Source organism: Castor canadensis, chromosome 13 (assembly GCF_047511655.1).
Source record: "Castor canadensis chromosome 13, mCasCan1.hap1v2, whole genome shotgun sequence".
Taxonomy (NCBI): Eukaryota; Metazoa; Chordata; class Mammalia; order Rodentia; family Castoridae; genus Castor; species Castor canadensis.
This window is the reverse complement of record NC_133398.1, coordinates 34,483,236-34,510,566: the sequence shown is the minus strand read 5'-3', so window position 1 is coordinate 34,510,566 and position 27,331 is coordinate 34,483,236. Positions and strand designations below refer to the sequence as shown.

General features: G+C 45.9%; 1 protein-coding gene across 1 annotated transcript in view; it reads right to left on the bottom strand.

Moving 5' to 3' along the window:
* The window catches only part of Gabbr2 (gamma-aminobutyric acid type B receptor subunit 2), a 342,858-nt gene that overhangs the window by 114,687 nt on the left and 200,840 nt on the right, over positions 1–27,331 (bottom strand). The window contains exon 7 of the mRNA XM_074051393.1: positions 20,834–21,070. Coding sequence (XP_073907494.1) covers positions 20,834–21,070 — 237 coding nt within the window. The remainder of the gene's footprint in view (positions 1–20,833; positions 21,071–27,331) is intronic.

Below are 27,331 nucleotides of genomic sequence, written 5' to 3'. Positions count from 1 at the left end.
GGGAAAATCTGGTTCCTGTTACGCCTCCATCTTGGCCGGAAGTGGAAGCATCCATAATACCCCAGCACTCCTGATCCTCTCTCTCAGGTGTCTGCACTGGCGGCCCATTTGCTTGGCTCACTAGCCCTCCTCTAGCACATGACTCACTTCCTCGCCTCTTTCAGCTCTTTCCTCAAACATTACTTTTACAATAAAACCTCCCCTGGCCATGCTACTGGAAACTTCTCTCTGCTCTCCCCTCCACTGGGGCATTTCTAATCTTCTTTGCCCTCCTCCACATTTCTCTCTTTTTCTTTTGAATAGCAACCATCACCTTTAACAGACCATAGAGTGTACCCATTTAATGCCAATTATTGATTTCTTCCTCTCACTAGACTGAAACTCTGGAGGAAGGGATTTTTGTTTGTTCATTCCTGGCTTTATGGTATCCCTAGCTCTCAATACAGTGTGTGGTATATAGAAAGTTCTCAGAAATTATATGTTGGAGGAATAACTGATGGAAAAGAACACAAGACCACAGCTCTGAAGGTTGGCAAGTTTGATGTGTGTGTGCAGGAGTAGCTGGTCTGGCTTCTGTGTGGGGACAGCAGGAGAGACAAAAAAATGGCTGGAGACACAGGTGTGGCTTGGTGGTGAGGCTCCTCATTGCTGGGCTCCCTCCTCCAGGCAGTGGGAGCCATAGATGGCTTTGGATTAGGACTGCCATGGCCGGAGGTCACTTAGGAAGAATGATCTGGTGAGTGTGATAATGAGAATGAATGATGGTGGTAGAGGAGGGCGGCAGAAGGATTTCTTGGAGGAGGAGTCAGGAGATCATATCTGTACATACTCCCTGTGGAAACATGGCTGAAGTGATGGTGCAAGCTCAACTTCCTCAGGATTCCACTGAGGCAGGTGGAGACACAGGAGAAGGCTGTGAAGCCAGCCTGGGCCTTACAGGTGGCTGACCCCAGCCCTGAAACCTGGACCCCAACACTTCCCACCTGCATGGCCTTGGGTAGACTTCGGCTCATCACATCTCACTGAACACCTGGACCTTGGGGGCTGGAGACCAATGCTGCTTCCAGCTATAAACCCTCTTCACTTTCAGTATTCAGAGCCACAGAGGCCAGAGGGATCTGAGAGCCCCCTCTCTGACTACACTCTCCATCCTCCAGTGAAATGTGGCTCAGTCCTGCTGACCGTCCAGCTGGGGAGATGTCAGATCAACTCCCTGAGTCCCTTTCGGCAGCTGCTGCTCCTCAGGGCTGGGGCAGGAAGACTCTAGCTGGATGTCTGCTCCAAATCCTGCCTCTAAGGGGGGCGAGAGGATGGGGAATAGGACACATTTCCCTTGCACTAGCGCTGAGAACCTCAGGCTGCCCTGGAGACTTTAATGCTCGAAACAGCTGTCCAGCAGCTAAGGTCATTAACCACGGATTATGGAAGCAGCTCTTCATAAGCTAGTTGATGGAATTACTAGATTTGAGGATGAACAGGGAGTTTTTTTGTACACTGCGGAAAGCATTGCAGAGTCGCACATGCTGCAGGGACCCTGGCAAGTCACCAAGGGGGAATCAACAGTGGTTAGTGGGTTAAATCATCACTTCATATGGCTAGCTAAAGAAGCTCCCGTGAGCTTCGGTAAGAATCTAGGTCATGATTGTATCACATTCCATCAGCCTGCAAACACATGCATACGTGTATACGTGCATATGAGCTCATACACAAAATCCTGTATTCTTCACACATTTACACCCAGACTCTGCAAAGTCACAGTCTGTCCCCCTCCATCAGTCACAACAGTAATTAACTGCACCTCTCCTAGGCTTTTGAACCTCAAGAAAATTTTCAAGCTGGCCTCTACCCTGTATTAGGCAGTGTCCTACATATTTTTCCTACAGATTCAAGCTTTTGTTACATAATAAGTTAAACTGGGCTGTAGCTAGCAGAGCTCCAGCTTAGAACTGAGGCACTGAGAAAGAGCCTCAGAGCAGCAGGTCCCTCCAGCCTAGCAACCGAGGCCTGTGTGAGGCCAGGTCATGTTCAAAGCCTCTCTGATGCCTACTTCAGCATTCCCTGTGGACTCATTTCTAGATGAGAATCCAAGATGGACCATGACAGACAGGAAGGGCATCACTATTGGGCAAGAGCCAGGAACCTGCTGGATAGGGAATATCAGTTAGTCCTCATGACAACCCTGTGAGTGTAGTAATAATATACCCATTGGACAGATGAGGAAACTAAGGCCAAAGGCTGACTCTTTAAAGTCTCCTAACTAGAAAGGGTTGAGAATGGATTAAAATCCAGGTCTTTGGCAGTTAACTGCACCCCCACCCCAATTTTTCCTTTTTTAATTTTTTAAACTGAGACCTAAGATAGTGTATATTCACTTAGAAAATGCAGAAAGGAGAGCTAAGCAGAGAAAGAATTCCATCCACAAACACTGTGAACATTCTGGAGTGTATTCTTCTAGTCTTTATATTTAAAAAATTTTTTTAATCAAATGAGAGAACTTACTATACATTTTAGTAACCTATCCCACTTTTTTGGGCCAAACTCTGTATTATAAATGATATTCTATGTCAGTGGATATTTTCTATAATAATTATTTTTATTGGTTCCAAAGAATACCACTGATTAGATGTAGCAAAGTTTACTGGCCACGTCTAACCATTTAGGCTATGTACAGCCTTTGCTCTGCCCAACCCTGCCACGAATGCCGACTGGCTATGTCTTTACTCAAATCCCAGTTGCTTCTTAAGGACACCTTCCTAGGAGGACAGGTTTCAGGTGAATCTCATTAGGTTAAGTCTGAGTCTGATTTCTAGAGAACATTCTACCCTCTCACTCCCACAACCTCAGGTTTCCAAACACTACCTGTCCACTGAGGTCCGGCCCAATTGTCTAGTCTAAGAGGTCTATGCCACTGGCCTGGCAGTGCCTTCAAAGTTTAAGCCACTGTCCAAAGGAAGATAATGTGAGCCACACATGTCATTTTACCTAATCCAACAGTCACACTGAGAGAATAAAAGAGGGGCTGCAGATGCAGCTCCACTGAGCTACATCTGTGTGTGTAGCATGCCTAAGGCCTTGGGTTCCATCCTCAGCAACACACACACACACACACACCACACACACACACCACACACACCACACACCACACAGAGGTGAGATTAATGTTAATAAAATTTTTATTTAACCTAACATATCCAAAATAATATCATTTTGACTATAACCCAGTATAAAAATATTAAGATATTTTATACTTTTTTTGAGACAGGGTGTTACTATGTAACACCTAGCCTTGAATTTGTAATCCTCCTGCCTCAGTCCCCTGAGGAGCTGGGAGTATAGGTATGAGTACCCAGCTCAGATATTTTAGCATTTTTATTTCATGCTAAGTGTGAAATTCAGTGTGCATTTTGCAAATTTGGCCCAGTCATATATCAAGTGCTTCTGAATGGAACTGGTGACAACCTGTGTGAACACAGGGCCTGGCATGAGTGATATAATCACTGAATGAAATTTTCACCATAAAGATCTGATTTCTCCTGTTGGTTAAGCCAAGATAAATACATAATAAAGTGATGTTGATTGTTGATGAGGTCTGGCTTGCCTTCCACCACGAATCCCTTGGTCACTCACAAACTTTAGTTTATTACATGCCTTTCTTTTTCTTTTTCTTTTTTTGGTGGAACTGGGGTTTGAACTCCAGACTTTGTGCTCACAAAGTAGGCACTGTACCACTCGAGTCAATCTAACCCCTGAACAGCCTTTCTTAATTCACCTTCTGAGCATCCCATGGTGTGTGTGTGTGGGCCCTGGTCATTGGTCCTACTTTGCAGAGGAGAGTGCAAAAATTATACTTTCCCAAGGTCACCAGCTGCCAAGATGCTGGGCACAGCATGCAAACCTACACCTGTGGACTCCTAGTCCAGTGTTCCTCCTGCCACACCAAACTGAGGCTGCCAGCAAGCTAAATGAGCCACCCAAATGAAATAACGTCACTTCAGTTTTGCCAGGCACTTTGCTGAAGTGCTTCAGAATCATTTCTGCAAGTGGAACATCTCTCAGAGGAAGAAAACTAGTTCATCACAGTAATCAAGTCTGTCACAGAGGATGTGTGATGATGTTTGAAAATATAATCCAATGAACATCGGAACTGACAAGACTGAGACATCTCTAGGCTAAATCTACTAATAACAGTCTTTAGCATTCAGGTTGGTGCTCACACAAGCTGGTGTGATCCATTTCTCAGCAGAGATGCCCTAACAAGGAACTTCCTCAAAGAGTCACTGGGCAGAGGACAGATTTTAATGAGGTCCTGTCTGTGAAAGGATGAAGTGTGAGTGAAGAATAAAAGCACGAGATGAAACATGGATTTCTGAGTCAGATGACAAGATGAAGCCTCACATCGGGAAATGCAGCAAAAATGATGTAGAGGTCAGGACTTGCACAGAAAAAGAGTCATGACATGAAGACCATCACCCCTGTGATTAGAAGACACCTGAGATTCCCTCTCCTAGGCCTGCTGCTCGCTCACTCACTCTTTCAGTCTCCCATCCAACCACCCACTAACCCACCCACTCACTCATCTGTATCTGTTCACCCACTTGCCTCTTGTCCTGCCAGCTACCCACTATCAATCCATTCACTCACCAATCCATCCATTCACCTCCCCACATATCTATCCATCCCCACACATACTCGTGTATTCATCTGTCCATCCATCCATCCATCCATCCATCCATATCCATCCACATACCCACATATCCACCCATCCACTCAGTCCCCCAGCTATCTACTCACACAGCCTTCCATCCCACCACCCATACACCCATTCACCCATTCATCCAGCCAATCTTTCCTGCTTGTCTACTTTGTGAAAAGCCTTAAGGGGACATGGAGAAGTCTGGGCAAAGGTGGTGATAAAATATCTGTGATGCACCTATTCATGTATCATCAAATGAGATTCAAATGTAGGCCAGAACACGTGCGAGCAGCTGACCACAGAGGTGAACCTCAGAAAGACCTTCTCTTGGGGGAGTTGGGAGTAGAAGGTTCTGTTGTAAAGCTAACCGATTACTTGAAGTTATAATGCTTGTAGAAGAGGGAAGAACGCAAAGATTTTCACATCACACTTTTGGGTTCCAGGCTGCAACTCCTGTCTGTCTAACGGACAGACACCTCCTGGTCCAGCACCACTTTTAATTACTAAAGACGTGCCGATGAAGTGACAGGGCACTCAACAAAAATGCTAAAAACACTACCACAAAAACCTGGGCAGGTAAAAGCACTGTATTTTTCACTGCCTTGCAACTACACAGCTGGCCAAGGAAATGGATGGTCAGCTGTTGGTGGACCTTGCTCATTTTCTTTCCCACTCTTTTGATTCATGTCAGATTCATGTCTTAACCTTTTACAGGATGACCACAGTGGCTTTCAAGATAAAGTAAAGAGAAAGCACGAAGGAGGTCACTGTTTCGCAAATCTTCATCACGCGGGAGCCACCTTCATGACTTTTACAGATCCATATACCATCTGTGCTTTTCTCCACACAATGCCTGCCTTTAAAACACTGAAAAAGAAACCTTATCTTGCTACCTGAAAGGCGAGTTCTGCTTTTATGTTGCATAAACACACGATTATCACAATACAGAGTGGAGTGCTGGGTACCAGCTAAATGGTCCCCTTTGGTGCCCACATGGAGCTGGGGGAGGGGGACTGCTCTGGTGAGCTGATGTGAGGGCTCAGATCCATGCTCCCCTCTCCCCCAAGGCTTGGCTTCCTCCTTGGTACTGCTACATTTGCATAACTTTTAAATCAAAAGGGATCGTTAATAAAGTCTTCCCTAATCAAATTTTAAAAATAAGTAATTAAATGCAATGTTAATACTGATGTAAATAGTAAATGAAAGGCAAGGTTATTGGGCTTCTGTGTACAACCCCTTTTAAAAAACAGTTTGAAACATGAAAAAATGCTCACCATCTCTAGCAATAAAGGAAATGCAAATTAAAACCATGCTAAGATTCCACCTCACCCCTGTTAGAATAGCCATCATCAGCAACACCACCAACAACAGGTGTTGGCGAGGATGCGGGGAAAAAGGAACCCTCTTACACTGTTGGTGGGAATGTAGACTAGTACAACCACTCTGGAAAAAAGCTAGACATCGATCTACCATTTGATCCAGTAATACCACTCTTGGGGATATACCCAAAAGACTGTGACACAGGTTACTCCAGAGGCACCTGCATACCCATGTTTATTGCGGCACTATTCACAATAGCCAAGTTATGGAAACAGCCAAGATGCCCCACCACTGACGAATGGATTAAGAAAATGTATCTATACACAATGGAATTCTATGCAGCCATGAAGAATGAAATGTTATCATTCGCTGGTAAATGGATGGAATTGGAGAACATCGTTCTGAGTGAGGTTAGCCTGGCCCAAAAGACCAAAAATCGTATGTTCTCCCTCATATGTGGACATTAGATCAAGGGCAAACACAACAATGGGATTGGACTATGAGCACATGATAAAAGCGAGAGCACACAAGGGAGGGGTGAGGATAGGTAAGACACCTAAAAAATTAGCTAGCATTTGTTGTCCTCAACGCAGAGAAACTAAAGCAGATACCTTAAAAGCAACTGAGGCCAATAGGAAAAGGGGAACAGGTACTAGAGAAAAGGTTAGATCAAAAAGTATTAACCTAGAAGTTAACACACACGCATAGGAAATCAATGTGAGTCAATGCCCTGTATAGCTATCCTTATCTCAACCAGCAAAAACCCTTGTTCCTTCCTATTATTGCTTATACTCTCTCTTCAACAAAATTAGAAATAAGGGCAAAATAGCTTCTGCTGGGTATTGTGGGGGGTGGAGAGGGAGGGGGTGGAGTGGGTGGTAAGGGAGGGGGTGGGGGCAGGGGGGAGAAATGAACCAAGCCTTGTATGCACATATGAATAATAAGGGAAAAAAGGAAAAAAAAAACAGTTTGACAACCACTGGATGCTAGCTACCACTGGATGCTACCTTTATACACAATGGATGCAAGTCCCCGTAAGTCACATACCCGGGATTGTGGGTGGGTGCACACGGCGTGTTTGTTTATGTGCATATGAAGGCGAGAATCTGTTATTATTTTTTCTATTTTTGAATTCTTTATTCTATCATGTTGATCTTTATACCTATCATTTTCCCCTATGCTTTTAAAACATTTTTATTAGCATATATTAGATGTACAGGGGGTTTCACTGTCACACTTCTACATATGTTTACAATATACCTTGGTTAGATTCATCCCCTCCATCATTCTCCCTCACCCCTACTTAAAATAACTTCAACAAGTTTCATTGTTCTGTTTTCATACAAGCACATAAAGTACATTGGCCATATTCACCCCTCCATTTACCCTTCCCCTCCCACTAATACCCATCTCCTAAAAGGACTGCTTTTACATTCTAGTCTTTCACTATGGTATTTCACCCATGAATATATTGTACTTAATCAGATTACTCCCTTTTATTGTTCTCCCCCCCATTAATCAACAGCTTTCAGTGTGTGTGGTTATGCCTCCTCCTTCACAGATGACATGACTCACTCTCTATCAGAGAACGTGAATGATGAAGATGGCAAGGGGAGCAAGAATCCAACTGAAGGCTGGGATTACAGACATGTGCTGAGAATCCCAGCACTCAGGAGGTTGAGGCTAGCTTGGGCTGTGCAGTAAGACCCTGTCTCAAAACAAAACAAAACAAAATCAAACTGAAACAGTAAGTTCGAGACCCACCAATCCTAGAAACTCCTGGGGAATTAATTACAGGTGTTTGAGGGGCTAAGAGGGCCACACAGCTGGTCTCTGAAAACACCCTTCCTCGGCATTCTTGCACTAATTTAGCACACACAGCATCCCAGGCATTCAGCATGCATAACTCCCTTTCTTCCTCCCGATCCTTTAAGCTAGGCCCTGTTGTTATCTATAGGGAGTTCTGGGGGCTCTGCCCAGCTCCCCTCATTACAGTCAAAGCACCATCCCCTGGGCTCCTGAGAATCTCAGCCCAGCCCTTTGCTGGGAATCACCCCTCATCAGGAGGAACTGCCTTCTCCAAGGATGCACCCTTCCCGGGGGGGCCCAGCTGGGACCTGGCTGGCTGAGACAGAACTCAGGGCCCAGCTCCTGTGCCATACCAGCAACAGGGCTCCCTCCAGGCTCAGCTGCACCCTCAGCTGCAAATGCACAGGGTGGGGTGGGGGTGGGGGTGGGGGTCAGCTTCTCCCTTTACCCAACCCGGCCACTCCTGCTTTACAGGAGCACTTCCCAGGTACACTCTCTGAACAACCTGGTGAACCCAACCTAAGGCAGGATCCCTCTGTTACAGACGAGAAAGCAGATGCAGTGAGATCAAGTACTTGTCCAAGTTTACCCTGCTAAGCAAGTGGAGCCCGATGTGGACCCGGGAAGTCTGAATCCAGAGTCATGCTTTTAACAACTCCATAGCCCTCAGAAAGACAAGGGTGTGCGGGCGGCGCGGGCGGCTCGTGCCTCCTAGCTACTCAGGAGGCAGAGATCAGGAGGATCCTCGTTTGAAGCCAGCCCCAGGCAAACAGTTCACCAGACACTACTTCCAAAAAACCTGTAACAAAAAAGGGCTAGTGGAGTGGCTCAAGGTATAGGCCCTGAATTCAAACTCCAAACCACACACACACACACACACAAAAAAAAAAAAAAAGAAGAAAATAAAAGAAAAATAGACAAGAGTGGGCATCCACCCTGCAGTGCCCCCTCCTCATGGCCCCTTTGCCCCCTTCCACAATGCACAATGTCCTCACTAGATTCAGGTTTTAATCAGCAAATGACCGGGGAACTTGAATTACCTCCAAAAGAAGGTGGGTGGGGAGTGATGGCAGAATTCGCAAGTTTGTGAGAAAATGGGTCTTCCAAGCGACCTTCACCTCCCACCCCTACCCCCAGTGGCCATCAGCCAGGTGTGTCAGGAGTGTAGCATTCAGAGTACTTGAGTCACCATCCATCAGGGTTCAAAGCCTCACATGCATCTTGTCGGATGGAATTTCTGTCACCTGTCCTCCACTGATCTTAGGAAATGTCCTTACTGCTTAGCAAGCTGGCCAGCTAACACCCCTGGACACCACACGAGGCGGGGATTCTGGTCTCACATAAAGAGCCACACACTCTGTATGACAGAGCTCTCGCAGCTTGTTTTCTCCCCCATCTTATCTAAGTATCACCCTCAACACTGGGGCCTCATTACTTATTGCAGTGTTGGCTTGCTGTTTCTTGTTCGCCCTTTTTAAAGTACACATTCTCAAGTTTTGCTAAGACAGCCGAACTTTTGCTAGGTTACCATTTAGGGGCAGATTGCAAATACCATCATTTCCCTCTAAAATTAGTGCAAGCTGCTTGTCATATCTTTAAAAGATACTTTTATAAATAAGTACACAGCTAAATAAAATCAGCTCTCCCATAAGAAATAATAACTTTAACACTGTCCCACCTAATGAGGAGTTGCTGCTCAACGGATACATGGTTTCAGTTTAGGATGATAGAAAGTTCTGGAGACAGATGATGGTGATGATTTCATGATAATATGAATGAATTTAAATTGGTAAATTCATGTTATGCATAGTCTACACTTAAAAATGATAGCATTAAAAAGATTGAGAAACATCTATAAAGCTATAGAAAAAAAGCTATATTTGTGATGGACAAAATAACATTTTACTTTTTTTTGGGTGGTACTGAGGTTTGCATTCAGGGCCTTGTGCTTGCTAGGCAGGCACTTTGCCACTTGAGCCACACTCCAGCTATAGAACAAAATAAATGAATTAAAGGAATTTTTAAAAGTCACATCTGAGTGTGAAGTGCTCACAGGTCACAGAATGATGAGTTAGGGTGGCTTTGATTTCGTTTGTTGTGTCTGCACTTTTTACGTTTTCTGCAATGGGCCTATTTTTATGTAATGCGAAGGAGAAATATATATGTTATTTTTAAATACATGAAATAAGTGAGAACATGTAACTTGAGGTTGTAAAATATCCTCCCTCCCCCAAGGCAGGGAAGAGGTGAATAAAACATGGGTGCTTCACCCGAGTGGCTGGCCACGCTGCCGGATAGGACATTCACAGGCTGGAGAAGCCAGGCTGGAGGACAGGGGCTGGCCTAAAACTGTGGGGCCAGAGCCCTGGCTTCAGCCAGCTCCCAAGGGCCACCGTTTCTGCTCCTGGAAAGCACGAGGGTGGGAAACGATGGTCTCACTGGTTTATTTCAGTTCCCAGTTTTGCTTGAGATTCGTTTCCAAAGGAGGAGGTTAGGATTAAAAAAAAAAGAAGAAGAAGGTTGAAAGACAGACTGCTTGTGTTCAAATCCCAGCTTTTCCACTTAGTAGCTCTGTGGCCTTGGATAAATTAATTAATTAACCTCTCGGTGTTATCACTTGCAAAGTGCTGACAGTCTCCACTTTTTGGCGTTGTATTAGTGTCTCGAGCTGCCTTAACAACACAAACTGGGAGCCTTGAACAACAGAAGCAGGTTGTCCCACAGAACTGGGGACCGGAAGCCCAAATCAAGGTGTGGGTGGGGCTGATTCCTTCTGAGCACTTACGACCCTCCAGCCTTTCCATGACTGGCCCACAATCTTTGGGGTTCCATGCCTCGCAGAGGCATCATTCCTCTCTCTGCCTTTGTCTGCACATGGCCTTCTGCCTGCATGTGTGTCTGTCTCCATATGTCCCCTTTTTATAAGGACACTAGTTATGCCACATTATCCTTCTCCAGTATGACTTCAACCTAACTAGTGACGTCTTCAACCCGATTTCACATTCTGAGGTTAGGGAGTTCAACACAGGAATTTTGGGACGGGGGATACAACTCAGCCCATAACTGGTGGGGATGAAGGAGAAAATACAGTTAAGAGCTTAGCACAGTAGCCACCATGTAGCGAGTGCTCCAGACTGTCAGCATTACATGTTATTACAGTGGTCGCCACCACACCTGGTCCCCAGCTCCTTCCAGGGAGCATCTTCCCACAGGCACGGGGTAGTGTCTGCACTTAGGGCTCCTGTTGAAGCCCTCGGAGGTGATGCACTCCCCCATACTGTTTTTCTTTTTTTTTTTTTAAAGCTAGTCTTTCCCTGATTTGAGGAAGTCAAACTTGCAAGCCGGGGAGAGCTGGGCATCAACTGAAACAAATTACTAAAGTGTAGTATTTTGATCTCTCCAATTTATCTGACAGCAGAGAGGAGGAGGTTTTGCTCGTGCCGTGCATTGTCTGCAGTCATTTGTGCCGTGTTAGAACAAACGCTGGGGGGAGACCGAGCAGCACCCACAGACACAAGATTTTGACACCTGCATTTTGAGAGAAGCCCTGGGCTGCAGTTCTGAACTAGCTTCACCAGTAATGCACTGGGGGACCTCAATATTGCAACTTCTTCTCTCTGTGCTATGATTACCTCATTCATTCAGTCAACAAACATGAATTTCACAGACTAAGAGGTCCTATTCAGGATACCAGGGGTACAGGGACAATTACCTGAGTTACTGTCAAGGAACTCACAGGCTCATTGTCCAGTGGGAGGAGGCAGGCAGATACAAATAGTCCAGAGCAGAGCCCATAACACCCACTGCCACTGATAAGGGGGAGTGGTCCTGCTTCCCTCCTGTGCCTCTCAACTGACTGTTCAGACTGTGTTAGTCTCCCATCTTACCCCTCTGGCCTGGCCCATGTCTGTGTTGTGGGAGGAGCCAGGAGGCAGGTGGAATTAGTACAATGTCTAAGTAGTTGGGAGCATGGGCTTTAGTCAGGCAGGTGAGAAGCTTTGCATAAACTCCCCTTACTGCTAAAGGGGCCCAGATAAATCAGTCTTCTCTGCTGAGCCCATTGTTTTCTTTCTCCTTCCTCCTCTTTTGTTTTGGTTTTTTTGGGAGGGCAGTACTCAGGGCCTCTCCCATGCTAGGCAAGCACTGTAACACTTTGAGCCCTGCCCCCAGTCCTTTCGTTTTTATTTTGTTTTTGAGATAGGATCTTGTTAACTGCCCATCTAACTTCAAACTCAGATCCTTCTGCCTCTATCTCCTTAGTGTTGAAACTACAGGCACGCACCACCACATCCAGCTTAGCCATTCTCTTTAATATATAACAGGGTTATTAATTAATGAAATCATTCATTCACTAAAGCAACCTTTATTGGGTACCTACTATGTCCCAGGCACCTGCTTCTAAGACTTGGAGATATGGTGGAAAGCAAGAGAGACAATAAATGAGTGAAAGACATGCTGTGTATGTCAGATGGGGTAAGTACTGTGGAGAATGAGGCTGTGGGGCCGTGAGTGGATGGGGAGAGAGTTGCAAGTTTAAATAGGGTGCCAGAGGAGGCCTCACTGACAAGGAAGGGACCTGCTGGGCGGAGTATTCTGTTCCGGCTCTCCCTCCCGCCATGGGCCAATCTCAGCATCACTTTCAGAGATGCGTGCTGGATAGGACAGCTGTGGTTAGCTATCCGTGAGGAAGTGTGGTTGCACTAAGGAGGGAAGATGGTGCCCTAAAAAAAAAAAAGATGTCATATACAAACCACACATGTAATTTGGGCTGGTGGAGTGGCTCAAATGGTAAGAGTGCCTGCCTAGCAAGCATGGGGTCCTGAGTTCAAACCCCAGTGCTGCCAAAAAAAAAATGCACCCTGATACAGGGCAGTCACACATTGAACCCATTATTAATAAAGCTGTAATGTTCCTGACAATTTGAAGTCACAGACGCCCGTGGGGAATGTTCCCCCTCCCCCCAGGCAGGACTTAAGCCCCGGAGGAATGCTGATGGGAGAGATGGAGACTGGGGAGGGAAAGGATGGGTCTGCCTGCTGTCTCAGGATGGAAACAGCAAGAGACGTGCTCGCCCAACACACACACACACACACACACACACACACACACACAGCAGATTGCACAGTTTGTGTGAATTATTGATACTCATGTCACAGCAAGAATTTGGGAATCGCTCCTAGCAGATGGACAGCTCCAAGTCCCAACAACATCCTCTTGTCAGTTCTCATTAGTTATTGGGTTGAAAACGGCTTTCGAGTGTACAATGGCCTGAAGGTGCCACATGGAAAAGTGTGATTGGGTTTCTCAATTATGAATGGGCTCAGTCTCACCAAGGTGACTTGAGGTTAGCCATGATTCCCCCGATGGAAAGCACCAGGTGAGTCAGGATGGAGAAATGAACCTGCCATGCCTGCTAATCCAGGACATGCTGGTGTGGTGGAGACAAAGGGGACTGGCTGGGCTAGCTACAATAGATAGGGGAAGGCGACATGTGTAGAGCATGAGGGAGACTAGGCCAGAGTCTCTTACCTAGGGTGGAGAGGCTGGGGGTACAGGAGTAGTCAGTTCTAAATTCAACACGTAAGAGAACAGTTTATAGTCAAAATTCCCTCTTGAAAAAGCTTCATCTTCCCATAGGAACACCTGAGTATCTTAGGGTTCACCCCCCACCCCAGAAGCATGTGTAAGTGATTTGTTAAGGACCTGTTCTCAGGAGAGGCCTGGAGGGAGAAAGGGACAAGAAGGCCAAGCTCCAGCCAGATCTCTGGGAGTCCCGGGGATCCACTGCCCTGCGGGGTCCCAATACACCAGTCATTCCTGCTTCTGATGGGGCAGGCGTAGCTCCCGGGCACCAAGCCAGGAGACTCTGATTGGCCAAGGCCATGTTCAGGAAGGCTGCAGGTGTGAGTCATTAGGGGATGGAAAAATATCTCCCCCACCCCACAAAAAAAAAAAAAAACCCTAAGTGGGACCCCAGGGGACCTGGATGAGTGCCCACCACACCTGGTGCAATTAGTTTTGTATGTGATGCTGAGTGGTACTTATTTGGGCTACTGGAATTTGAGTGGCGCTGAGCTAGACAGGAAACAGGTGTGCACACTGCCTTCCACCACTCAGGTGATTTCAGATCCCTGGAGTGAATGGCAGGAGAGAGAGGGCTCAGGTGTGTGCTTGCTTACGGGCAGACTTTACTGGGTTCTGTTCTGAGATAACCTTACTCCAAGTTAATAGATTTGTTTATTATCGAGAGAACTAAATGAGATCGTATGTGTAAACAGACTGGCACCTAATAGATCCACAATGGCTGTTCCCTGGATTCGGTTCTGAACATTGCTTGACTGGACCCACACGAGCCCTGTTCTTTGAAAAGGCACCATGCTAACAGCAAGAGTAAGAAGAATAATCACAGTAATTCTGGCGCAGTTATCCAGTGCTAAGCAAGACTGGTATTTCTCACAACAACGCTTTGAAGTAGGATATATTTCCTGCAGTTGAGGAAACTGAGGCACAGAGCAGCAAAAACTTCTCTATAGTCACATAGCTTTAAGAGGTGCATACCTGTGGCAACTTTTTGCCTGACTTTTCGAATTTGCAGTTCCTGTTGCTCATCCTGGCTGTGTCACTGATGCACTTTCTGCCTCTGCGGGGGCGGGGTGGGACTGGATTTGTACATGGGCTCCTACATTAAGTGTGTATGGTGCAATTCCATTGGGACTACCTACATCTGGAATGTGATGTGGACAAGTAAGGTGCAGAGGAAGTTCTGAAGGGTTTGCTGTTGATTCTTGGCAATCATCCAAGGAAGGCTCATGAGAGAGGGACCTCAGAATGGGAAATGGTGACTCCCCAGGTCACTGGAACAAGCCCTATTTTCTAAAATACCCAGTGGACACATCACAGTTGGTCTATGTAGAGCTTGGGATAAGTTCTCTAGGGACAACCTTGAGCAGAAAAACAAGAAATGGGCAGCGTCACTGTCTTCAGGGCAAGGAGTCATGGCTGATAGAACAACCAACCCCAAAGATGTCAAGCCCTGGGATGGGAGTTCTCTTTACTTCTGCATGGAGTTACTACAGCTCTGTTTCTTGTCTCATTCAAATTCAATGTAAAAAGAAAAATCTCTGGGATTGAGGATTTCAAATACACAAATGTGTGGCTGGGGTGGAGGCTGAAGTTTAGCTTCTGCATTGGAAAATAAAACAAGGACCCCCATGTGATCACCAAGGCAGGCCAACTCTCAAAGATAACAGTTGACCATTTGTGTGTGTGTGTGTTTGTGTAAGTTCTCTGAATTAAAACAAAACAAAACTGTGCAACTTGAGGATCACAGTAGGGCCAGGTCACAGAGAGAAGGACATGAGCCCCTGCTGGTTTTCTCTAGCTACCTACCTACCTACTTGGAATTCCAACCTAAGTGATTTCATGAAGCTTTTTTCCTATCCCTCCCTTTCCCCCTTTCTCCTTCCCTCCCTCTTTTGTGGGTGTAAGCGTGTGTGTGTGTGTATGTGTGTGTGTGTGTGTGTGTGTGTTACTAGGGATTGATCCCAGGTCTTGCTAGGCCAGTGCTCTACCACTGGAACCATTTCCCTAGCCTTTTTTTGTTTTTGAGACAGGGTCTTTCTAATATTACCTGGGCTGGCCTAGAACTTGAGATCTTCCTGCCTCCATCTCCTGAGTAGCTGGGATTACAACCCAAGGTTTTCTTTTTAAGTAAAATGTTGGCGGGTGTGGGAGAGCTGACAGTGGGCAGTATTTGAGTCTTAGTAGAGATAATTAAAAAAAAAATCTTACATAAAAACTTTAAGGGAGCTGGTGGAGCGGCTCAAGGAGTAGAGCGCCTGACTAGCATGCACAAAGCCCTGAGTTCAAACCCCAAAAAAACCCCTCAAAACTTAGCTAAGTTTAAACTTTAAACTCTAGCTAAGTCTGGATTCCTCCTCAACATGAACAAAAGCAAATGGATCAGTAACTCTGCAACTGTGTCTGCTGTTCCCCTCCCTTCTTGGGGAGATCAACTAGGAGATAACAGCCCTTAGAGGGGAAAGGCCTGAACTTTTGGGTGGCCTCTCCTGACAGATGTTGTCGAGACCTACAGCTGGTTCAGAGAGGTGGGCAGAGGATGAAGGATAGTTCTATTATTTGGATGGACTGAAGGGTCACCCCAAGTTCTGATGGGTTCTGCATTGAGCTCTCCTGCAGGGGCCGAGGGACAACCACAGGAAACAGCTTGGCAAGAACAGATACGCCTCCTCCCCCACCCCGAACTCCTTCCCATGTCTCTGTGGCCACAGGCTCTGGAAAGCCTCACTGTCCCTACCTAAACCTGGCACACAAACTGAGCAATGTGGGGAAAACATTCTGTGCATCACATCATCCTAAAAGGTCAGAGTGAAATTCTGCTAATTTAGCTGTGGTAGTGAGGATTTGTCCACCTGGAGGTGGAGAGCACCCTGGTTTTCAGAGCCTGGAGACCGGCAAGAATCAGCAACCACTAGGGTTTTGGTTTTCACCCAAATGCTTAGCAAATGTCTTCAGGCAGGTTTGGAAGGGTTGTGGTCTTCTATCAATGAGCTAAGTACATCTTTGTAAGGAAAGCCAAGTTCAAGAAGTCAGTGCGCTGACAGGTTGAGAGCCAGGATGCTGTAGTCTCACTCTAGCACACAGCACCAGTGTGGACGCCCAGATGGGCACCTGGCAATCGTCATTATTAATACCTTGAATTTTGCTTACTGCCTCCAGGAAAATGGAGGACAGCCCTTTGGGTTTTATTCCCCTGAATGAAACAAAATCTTCCATCCGGAGCCTTGGAAAGACATGGATACTACCCAGTAATTATTAACCTATTTACTTGTCTACTACCCCACGGTGGCTGGGGGGCTGGTGAGGGCAGAGGCCATAGGTCATTCCTCTCTATTGCCTATACCCAGCACAGTGTCTGCTGTGGAGTGATGGAGCAGAATCATAGGAACAAATACATTGCCCATCGCTTTAAGATTTTTTTCTACAGTATTGAGGGTTGAAACCCAGAACCTGGCACAAGCTAGGCAAGCCCTCTACCATTTGACCCATGCCCCCAGCCTTTGCTGATAGGTTTTAAACAAAAGAGTGTGTGTGTGTGTGTGTGTGTGTGTGCACAAATGCATGCACCCAAGCAATTCTAAAGGTTGCTATCTGCGAATCATCCACACTAATTTTTAATATGTGAATTCCTGGGCCTTACTGAAAGACCAGTAAGTCCATGAGGAGTTCTGGGGTTGGGACCAGCACATATGAATTTTAAGGAACCTTTCTGGAAGGTTCTCAAGCATCCAGACATTTAGGAACCATGGCCTTAAATAGACTCTGCTGAGTTCCAAGCCCTTATCACTTTGACAAAATTTTTCCTGAGAATGCTCTGAGCTTTTGAGACCTAAATAGGCAATTCCACTCTGAGTTTCCTGGTTGCATGTTTGGCAGAGAGGGGGTTCCCAGTGGGGAAACATCTGGGATTTTCAGACGTGGAGGAATCTTAGAGCTGAACGTTACAAATCAGCAGTTAGAGCGCAGAGGTAGATGGCACGTCCAGGCCATGGGAGGGGAGCAGGGTAGCTCCCAAACACAGAGCTGGTATGCGTGGATGAAATCTCTCCACTCACATGCTAACTGGAAGCACAGGCCCAGCTCCCAGCAGTGTGCACACTGAATCAATTGGAACTGAGTCACGGATATAATTAATTTAATGTGTTTAAACGATTTTCCGTATAGTAAACATGTGGAATGAAAGTGACCCAGAAGCAAGTGTCTGCCTGAGAGTGGAAAAATGGGTACCAAGTGTCCTGTATAATGAAAACCCTTGAGCAAATGGAACATGCTTCAATTTATTTCCTTCTCCTTGTTCCTTTCCTTTCCAACTGTTTATTGATAGCTGAACTTGGCCTTCTGTGGTCTCCTTGGACCACAGAGGCATTTTATTTTGTCAGAAAAGATCCTTTTTTGTGTGTGATCAGAAGACAATTTTAATGACACCTGTCTGCAACCCAGTGTCAAGCACATATTAATATGCGACGAAAGGGATAAGGATGAAGACAAAACCAAGTGCAGAAAGGTTCACTTCAAAACATTTCTCAATGAAAGGCAGACTCACATAAAAAGAAGGGGGGTGGCATGGAGATGGGAGGAAGTGTGGCCAGTGTGGCTCCACCAGCTCTGCCCCACCACCTTGCCTGATTACTTCCAGTCACTTCCCTTCTCTGGCCCTCAGATAGTCACCTGCAACATGAGGGCATTGAATCTGAGGATCTTTAAGCCGATTTTTTGGTCTGATGTTCGCTGAATTATGAGTCACCAACTGGAGCAGGTGTCAAGGAATTTCCCATTAAAAAGAAATTCATCTTCAAGCCCTGGAAAGCATTTTAGGCAGTCTTATCTAATTGCTCATCAAGTAGGGATTATTTGGTTTAGATGAAAGGGCGTGCTCACAAGTGGTTATAAATGATCCCCCAGGAAGCTGTACCAGGCACCGAGGTAAAATGCTGACTCCTAGGATTGGAGAAATGGCAAAATGCTTCCTAGATTCTGTAGGTCTCTGTTGATCCATTTCAACTTTAGATACAGTGAACTCATTCTACCAAATCAGAGGCAAAGCACGAACTCAGCCCACTCCACACTGCTCCTCTCCAAGACTTGGCCTGTGAACGTGCAGTGTGGGGAGGGACCGGGAGGGATTGCAACTGGGCTTCTATCTAGCCCTTCTGGGGGCAGCTGGGCAGCAGGGAGGAGAGGCTGCGGGAAAGGGGCTAAGCAGCCAGGGCTCTGGGGTAACAGAGAAGTTCCTCTTTAACCTGTTTTATACACTGACCTTCCTGTGGGATTTTATAACAAGGGGTTCTGAGGATAAAAACATTTTTTAAACCATAGTCTGATGAAAGCTGTTAAAAGTTTCCAGTCTGAATCTAGGCTGTGCTATAAAAAATGCACTTGCCCAGTGATTCCACAGAGCCTTGCTTCTAAAATGTGGGAGTGGATGCCCATTGCATTCAGACCCCTCTGCCCAAGGATTTTGGAAACTGACTTCATTTTTAGCAAACTTCAGACCCTCCCTGCCAGCTAGAACCACATCTCTCAAATTCTAGCAAGCCTTAGAATCATCTGGAGGGTTCGTTAAGGACTCAGATGGTTGGATCCCACCCAGAGACTGTGGCGAGGGGTTTGGGGCCTGAGAACCTGCATTTCTACAAACTCCCAGGTGATGCAACCACACTATAAGATCAAGGCCAGGCTCCTCAGCCTGTCCTTCCAGAACTGGGCCCCAGTTTTATCCCTCACCTCCCTGATGCTCTTCTGGCCGAGGTAACTGTCCCCTCTCCTACTCCACAACTTTCCATTTGCCCACCATGCTCCATCTGCCCCTGCTGCCAGCATCTTCCCTGGAGGTCTAGCTCTTACCCACCATTCAAAGCACAGCTCACATGCCCTCCCTTCCAAAAGGCCTTCTCCTACTCCACCAGAGGTCACAGAAATCCCTCCGGGCCCAGGGAGTTTCTGCCCCAGTGCTGGGCACTTTTAACCTTTCCCTGTCAGTTTCACCCAGCTCTTGCCCAGGCTCCAAGAGAGGGGGCCCATCTTACCTAGTCATCCACTGTGCACATCCTCAGCTCCTGCATGGGCCCTGCCTGTCACACCAATAGCAAGCCTGAGCCCACCCTCACTCATTCCAGCATTTAAGAAACTCACCACTCAGCTCCTCACATCTACTCTCTCAATCCTCCAAGACAGACTCTGAATGGCTCTGAGTTAGCACACGGGACAGTACTTTAGCCCATTCGGCCATTCAGATATATTTCCTATATGTGCCAGGAGGAGAGTAGAGTCAGGGACAAATGCATCATCATGAGACTTAAATAAAAGCACCCTCATCATTGCCAGAGGTAGTGTAAAGTGTAACACAGCAATTAAGACCTAGACCCAGTTCCAATCCCAGCTCTGCCTCTGGTTAGCTGTAATACTTAAGTACTCCAAGCTCCAGGTTTCGTGTCTTTAACTGGGACAGTAAGAGCACCTGCTTCTGATGGGCAGCATAACGATGCAGTAACGGTAGCTGGCGATTCCTGGATGCCTAGCACGGGGCCTACACCACTGAACCTAATCTGCACAAAGTACATAGCACATCGTAAGAATTCAAGAAACATGAGCCACGCAACATATTTTTAAGTCAGGGAAGCAAATTTTAAAAGAGAATGTATGACGTGAGTCTATTTTTGTTTAAAATCTAGATTCACATAGGCATAAGAAGATTGTGTGAAGGGCACAGACATTGTCACCTATGGGGACTTGTACGTTCTGCAAAGGAAAAGGATCAAATTTTAATCCTGAATCTGCTACTGATTAAGGCATGAGACCTTATGTAAATTAATTTCAGTTTTCACATTTGTAACATGGGGCTAAAAACTGAACATTTTAAATTAAGTTCTCTTGAAAATAAAATGGAAAACACACACACACAAATCAGCCATTATTAATGCTAACATTCCTAACTTCCTTCCAAGACATAATTACCCCATTTCCTTGACGAGAAAGGTGAGTCTCAGAGTAGCTTGTGCAATCAGTATTTGCAAGGTGAACCATGCCATGGCTAATCTTTATAGCTACTCTGCAAGGCAAGTATTATCCCTATGTTGTGAAAATTTTGTAGTTCAAAGAAGGTAACTTGTAAGTGAAAAGCCAGGATTTGAACCTGCTTTCGTCCCGACTCCTACCGGTTCACCCGATCCACCATGTGGTGACGTGCACCTGCATTTCTTCTTACCCATGAGGTAGGGAGAGACATTTCTGCAGTGTGTTAGACAGCATGCCTTGCACCACCTCACCCCTCCTATCAACAACCCTGCAAACCCAGACCCCCCCACCCCCCAGAAGTTATTTCAATGACCCCAGGAGATAGATGACGCAACAGGTGTGTAGCAGCCCCTCCCCTTGCCTTGCATGGCTCCAAAGGGCACTGCAGAAAACAGAACTCGGAGGCATGGAACTGACCGTGACCCCGAAGAAGTTGGTCTCGTTCATGGCGTTAAGGATGATCCTGCCCAGCGTGTGGTCCGTGTAGTTGAAGTCCTGGATCCGCTGGTGCCGGCTGCTGGCGTGCAGCGTCTCCATGGCCCTCTGCAGCGTCTTAGCGATGACCCAGATGCCATCATAGGCGTAACCGTGGAACTTGCTGGGCCCCACGCCCGACCGCTTGCTGTTGTATTCTCTCTCATACTGCTGTGGAGTCTGGAAGAGCAAGGGGGCCAGGGGACACCAAGTTTCAGCAGGGACATCAGGCAACTGACGCTTTTCTGTGCTAGGCTCTGTGTCCATTCTCTCACTTAATCCTGCAACAACTCTGAAGTGGGTGCTTTATTATCCCCACTTTCACAGATGAGGTGACTGATTTAGAGAGGTCAGCTTGCTGAGGTCACAGAGCTAGTGAGCGGTGGGGCTGGGACTGAACCCTGTCTGCTGGGCAAGAGTAAGTACAGGGACTAAGTATCCTAAACAGGTCATTCCCTGGAGCTAGAGCACCCCCGGAGGCCCACACATTGTATGTCTAGCTAGTTAAGTCAACAAATATTCTGGATGTTTTCTCTCTCCCATCATAACAAATATACCATCCAAATGATCTGAAATGCCAAGTTTGAATTCAGAATTGTGGGGCTCCTCAGAGCTTCTGCCAGACAGTGCCCAAAGGGAGCTGACCATGGGGTGTAGCCAGGCCCCTCTGCCCACTTCCCTTCCTCTCCCATAGGCTCCAGCCCTCAGCTTCCAGCTTCAGGGGCCCCTGGACCACCCGAGAGACAGGGCCACCCTCAAGAACTGGGGCCAACCCAGGCAAGTGGTCTACCCAGTGCACGGGCAGGAAATTCAGGGCATGGTTTAGAAGATTCCAAGTGGGCTGTCCCTGTGGCCTTGTAGACTCTGAGCCCCTGGGATGGAGGGAGGCCCCGTTGGATCATGAGCTCTGGGGCAGGCAGTTGCAAAAGTGCAAAACAGATTCACGACTCCTCCTTTTCCCTCCCAGTTATAAGGAGTCTGCGAATAGCCGGACATTAAAAAACTAAATTTTCTCTCCCATTGAGCTGAATTTCATGAAAGAATTTTCATTGGTTACATTAGCATTTTGATGGTGGTCACAAAGTACTGAAACTGCCTTTTTGCTTCAGTCCTGGGGCTCAACTTTCTAAGGTATGCCACCTGGAAACCGTTACCCTCTGGCCTTCTGTGGGCCTTTCTTGAATCACTTCTGACCTTGGTCAGCAATGTCATCAGAGCCCACGGCTTTGTCTTTGGAGAAGCCCTCCTTGGGGACAAATCACACAGAGAAACCGTCAGCTCACTGTCAGTTTGTACTGGGAAGGGCTCTTAGAGATGTAACCTAGGCCCCCTCCACATACACCTGAGTACAGAGAGGTCCAGGCCCTTGTGCAAGGCCACACAGCTGAACAGCGCATGTATAGCCAGATAGGCCTCCCATCCTACATCTGATTCTTCCACTTTGATTTTGAAGTCATCCTTACTCTTTGAAAGCCAGCACCAGTTGTTTGGGGTGAAATCTAATAGTCAAGGAAGGTGGGGAGGTGACTCCATCAAAGGCAGGGGCCTTCGGTGGCTTGAGCCCACTGTGCCAAGAATCAGAGTCCCTTGTGGGGACACCCACAAAGGCACCTGGAAGCCTTTGCAGTGCAAAGTCCACCTGTCCAGACATGAATGTGTCCCAGTACCGAGCCCACCTTCTTCCTGGTGGTCTCAGATCACATTGGGAGCTCAGGTGTTCTCTCTGCTTATGTTTCCTTTGGAAATGCAGTAGACCTATCATCACTGCTCCCCTTACTCAAACACAAAACTCAGGGCAGCCACTGTCTTCAGTTCCTCCAAGACACCAGCCTCCTCTGCTGCCATCTGCACCACCCAGTTAGTCACAACCCTCTACCCACCTCCCAGCCCTGGCTTTTCCAGTGCCTGTCCAGGCAGGCTATGTAAGCACTGCGGTCACCCTTGACCTTTTCTGCTCCTCCTGGGGTTAGCAGTGGTGTAACACTAGGAGCAATTTCCTCCTTAAACCTTTCAACCTTCCATTCTATCAAGTTCGCTTATACCTCAGGGCTTCTGCACTGGCCGTTTCCTCCGCTAAACAGCTCCTTCCCCAGCTTTGATACCTGCTGGTTGTCTGTCAGTCCACCCCTCCCTGCCTTGCACCACACTAGCATTAGGCTCTGTGAGGTCAGGTTATGATGCCTTGATCACTGAGTTATCCCTAGGACCAAACAATACCTGGGTAGCCTCTTTGTAGACTCTAGGGACATGTCTATTCATACACTGCAGGTCCAAATAATTCTCCTTAAATATAAATAAAAGGGAAATATCCTATTGTGAGTGGGCATACCCACTTCTCTGTGTCCTTGACAATAGGAATTTTTAATTTTAAAAACCATTGTCAGGGACCAGGAGAGGACATACGTGTATGTAAGCCCAGCTACGTGGGAGGCTGGTCTCAGGCAAAAACTCAAGACCCTATCTAAAAAAAAAACCTACAGCAAAAAAGGGCTGGAGGTGTGGCTCAAGTGGCAGATGCTTGCCTCACAGTGCAAGGCCTTCAGTTCAAAACCAAAACTGGAACCAAAAAAAATCACTGCCACTTTGTTAAGAAAAAAAAAATAGCCTCTTTTAATTTTAATTTGCATTTATCTAATTAATAGTGAGATCCTTTGAAATATTGATCAATTAATAGCCATTTACTTCTTAGGTTAATTTCTTCTTTATACCTCGTTGCTATGGTGATAGTTATATCTTTTAATGGTTTGTTTTAATGTATCTTGTTATTTTTCCATCCTTTATTACTTGGCTATATTTTCTTTGATTATTAAATGTGATTTGGGTCTATTTATGGTTGTTAATTTAGCTATTGGCTATTTTTAAGCATTTAAAACTTCCTTAGAAGTGTATTTCTGTAATTAACTGCTTTAAGCATCATAAAGGGAACGAAGCCCCTTTGATTTCTTCTGTCCTGTTGGATTTTGTTCCTATGAATGTTCTCCTTTGGTGGAGGTGTGTGCTAGTCAGTTTTCTGTTACTGTAACAAAATACCTGCGATAATCAACTTATAAACAGACAGGTTTTTTTGGCTCAGTTTTGTAGGTTACAGTTCATGACTGGTTGGCTCCACTGTTTTGGTCTATGGTGAGACATCACGCTGGGGGAACACTGGGGAACCAAAACTTCTCACATCACCAGCCAAGGAACAGAGAAAAATGAAATCTTGGATTTCATTTGCTCACCCGAATATTTATACTCAGTGACATTCCTTGTATGTTTTGTTTTTGAGACAGAGTCTTTCTATGTAGCCCAGGCTGGTCTCAAACTTGTGATCCTCCTGCTGGAATTACAGGGCTATGCCACCATACCTGGGTTTCAGATGACATTTTTAGATAGCCTTCCAACAAGAACATGGTCCTGAGTCATCCTTCAAGACTTTTACTGAAAGTAGTGGGTTCAGACTTGAGGTGAAAATTCCAAGTATGATTTCACCAGGAGGTAACTGAGTGTAATTTTAAAAAACTTCCTTGATATAGGGGTGTGTGTGTATTTGGGGACAATAAGGTGACCAAGATGATATTGTTTATTCGATTTGGCCTTGGGGCCAATGTAAGCCCCTATGGATACTTTTCACGAGTGCCATGGGTAAGCATATCTTTCTATCTTTCACAGCTATTCTTCCCAGGAATAAGAGGCAAGAGCAAGGCCAAGTCTCTGGGAGTATGGTTTTTGACTGTACTTCTGTGAGCAGAGTCCTTGGAATGGGACACAGGTATAGCTAAGCTGAAAGGTGACCTCATTTTTGCTGTCCTTGCTACCACGCTACATCCCAGGCCATTCATCACTGTTTCCAGGTGATGCCAGCACCCGTCTCCCTTGGGCCAAATGATGACAGCAGGAGAAAATGCTCTCCCAACTGTTGGGGAAAAAGGAATAGCTGTTCCTAAAGCAGCCCCCAATTATTCAGGGTAGGAGGATGCCTTCCATTGTAAAGCTGACACTGAATGCTGATTAATAGCTTATCCTCTGAGGTCAAGTTTATTGTGGGTTACTAGAAATTTTTGAGAAAATAACTTTAGATAGATGGTTCCTCTTACTGACAGGTTGTGCTCTGGCATATTTTTGAAAGGTAGCTGTTAGAACTTGGAACATATTTTCCCATAGAAACTCTGTTATAAATAGTTGTTTAGGAGCCCAGGCTAGCCCACACAGCTCGCTAGCCCACAGTGTGACTAAGTGTTACAGGTCTGCCATTCTGACAGAAGGAAGCTGAGTTCTGCTTCCTGGGAGCAGGGAGCCTCAGGGACAGAAGAGAAAAGAGGGTGGCACATCCTTTTTCCCATCTTCAGTTGTTCCCCATGGAGCTGAAACTGTTAGGGTTCCTTTCCAGCACCTCTGTGCAATGTTTGAACCAAGAGCCTCATCAGGAAAGTATACAAGGGCATATTTCATTTGCTGGTTCCTACACTCTGGTGAGTTGATCACTTGGGTAGCTTGTTAAAATGCAGATTCCAGGGATGTGTTTTGTGAGTTAACTTAGGCATCTGTATTTTTAAAAATCTTCTCACTGGATGCAATGGCTCAGGTCTATAATCCCAGATGCTCAGGAGGCAGAGACAGGAAGATCGTGGTCTGAATCCAGCAATGGGCAAAAGTGTGAGACTATCTGAAAAACAAAAACCCAGTACTGCCAAAAAAATCTTCTCATATTTGAAGCATATACAAATTGATAGGCACTGACTAAGTCCCTCCTAAAATATGAGTATTGGATGCTCTTAGAAGAAACTTCTAGGTGCTTGTTGAATCCCTTCCTGGCCTCATCTGGTGTTGGGAAGCTTTCTGAACACTCCATCTCCAGAATGCTTGATGCCACAGAGAGAGTTCTCCCAGGTGTGGATGTCTTCTCCCTGTAACTCACATTCAGCCTGCTCTGGCTTCCCGTGGGGCACCATACCTGCTCCCTCTGTTGCACAGCAGCTGAGCACAGGGACACACTCATTTTCCAAGTGACAGTATCTTTCTGTCAAGCTAGATAATCCACCATGACTATGATGAAACAGCTCCCATCAACAGCACTTGGAAAAGCAGAATCAAATATAAAAATAGCTTTTCAAAGACATCAAGCAACCAGGACAGTCAGAACTGAAGAGAAATGTTCCGATACGGGCCCAACATTCTTGCTGATGCTATTGCTGGTTTGTGAGCAACAAGGTTCACTGCAGAAACAGAAGGCATTGAACCATTGCTTTCAGCAGTCCCTCAGTGGGAAGCCACTGTAGTTCAGGGATCACCAGTATAGTGAGACATGTGGGGCCAAGGTTCCAGAGGAAAGAGAACTATAGGAAAGGGAGCTTGGTATTATGAGGGGCACTGTCACTCAAAATATCGATAACTAAGCTGAGTAAAGCAAGGGGCTGAACACAAGTTGATAAGGAAGCAAAGAGAACTGTTTAAAATTTCACAGGATAAGGAAGACAGAAGTTGGAGTCCAGTGCCAGTGAATACCCCAGGGTTTGGTAGAAAACAGTGAAGGGCCAAACATTAGGAACAAGAATATGCCAAAACAGATTGTTATTTCAAACACTAAAGCCAAATGTGGAATCATCTCCACTCTTGATTTCATCAGAACTCAACTACCTGCTTGAAAAGAGAGAGAGAGAGAGAGAGAGAGAGAGAGAGAAATGGCAATTCCAAAGATGAAAAATACAACCACTGAAATAAAGAACTCAATTCAATTGACAGGTGAAGCAACATGGTACGCACAGCAGAAAGATTAGCAAACTCTAGTTACTTATGGTAAATATCCAGACTGAGGCACAGGGAGGGAAATTATAGAAAATAAGAGATAAGCACAAGATGTCTGTGGGATATGGTGGAAATGTATGACAGTTGTCTTAGAAGGCAGGGAAAGGGAGAAAAGACAGAGCCAATATTTGAAGGAATACCATTCTAGAATTTTCCCCAAACACACTTCAATCCACAGATCCATGAAGTCCTATGAGACTGTAAACACTAATCAAGATAAACAGAAAGAAAATCTCACTTGAGCACAGCCACTGAAGACTGAAGCAGAAACTATGTCTGCAAGGTAGCTAGAGAAAGAAAGAGAGTTGTCCTCAAAGGAGCAATACCTGTGACAGCCAACTTTACAGAAACAGTGGAAGCCAGAAGATGAAGGAATGGCATCTTAAAGTGCTGAAATAAAATAATAGAAAAGCTAGAAGCTACCCCTACCTAATAAATCCCTCAAAGTTACAAGTAAAATGAAGAAAATTTCAAACAACTAGAAATTGAGAGAACTCATGTCTAGTAGACCCACAGTAACAGAAGGACCAAGAGGAATTCTTCATGCAGAAAGACAATGGTCCTAAATAGAATGGAAATGCAGGAAGGAATGAGAAGTAATGGAAAGTGTAAATATGTGAGCAGATATGTAACATCAGGGCCAAGACCATCCGAGAA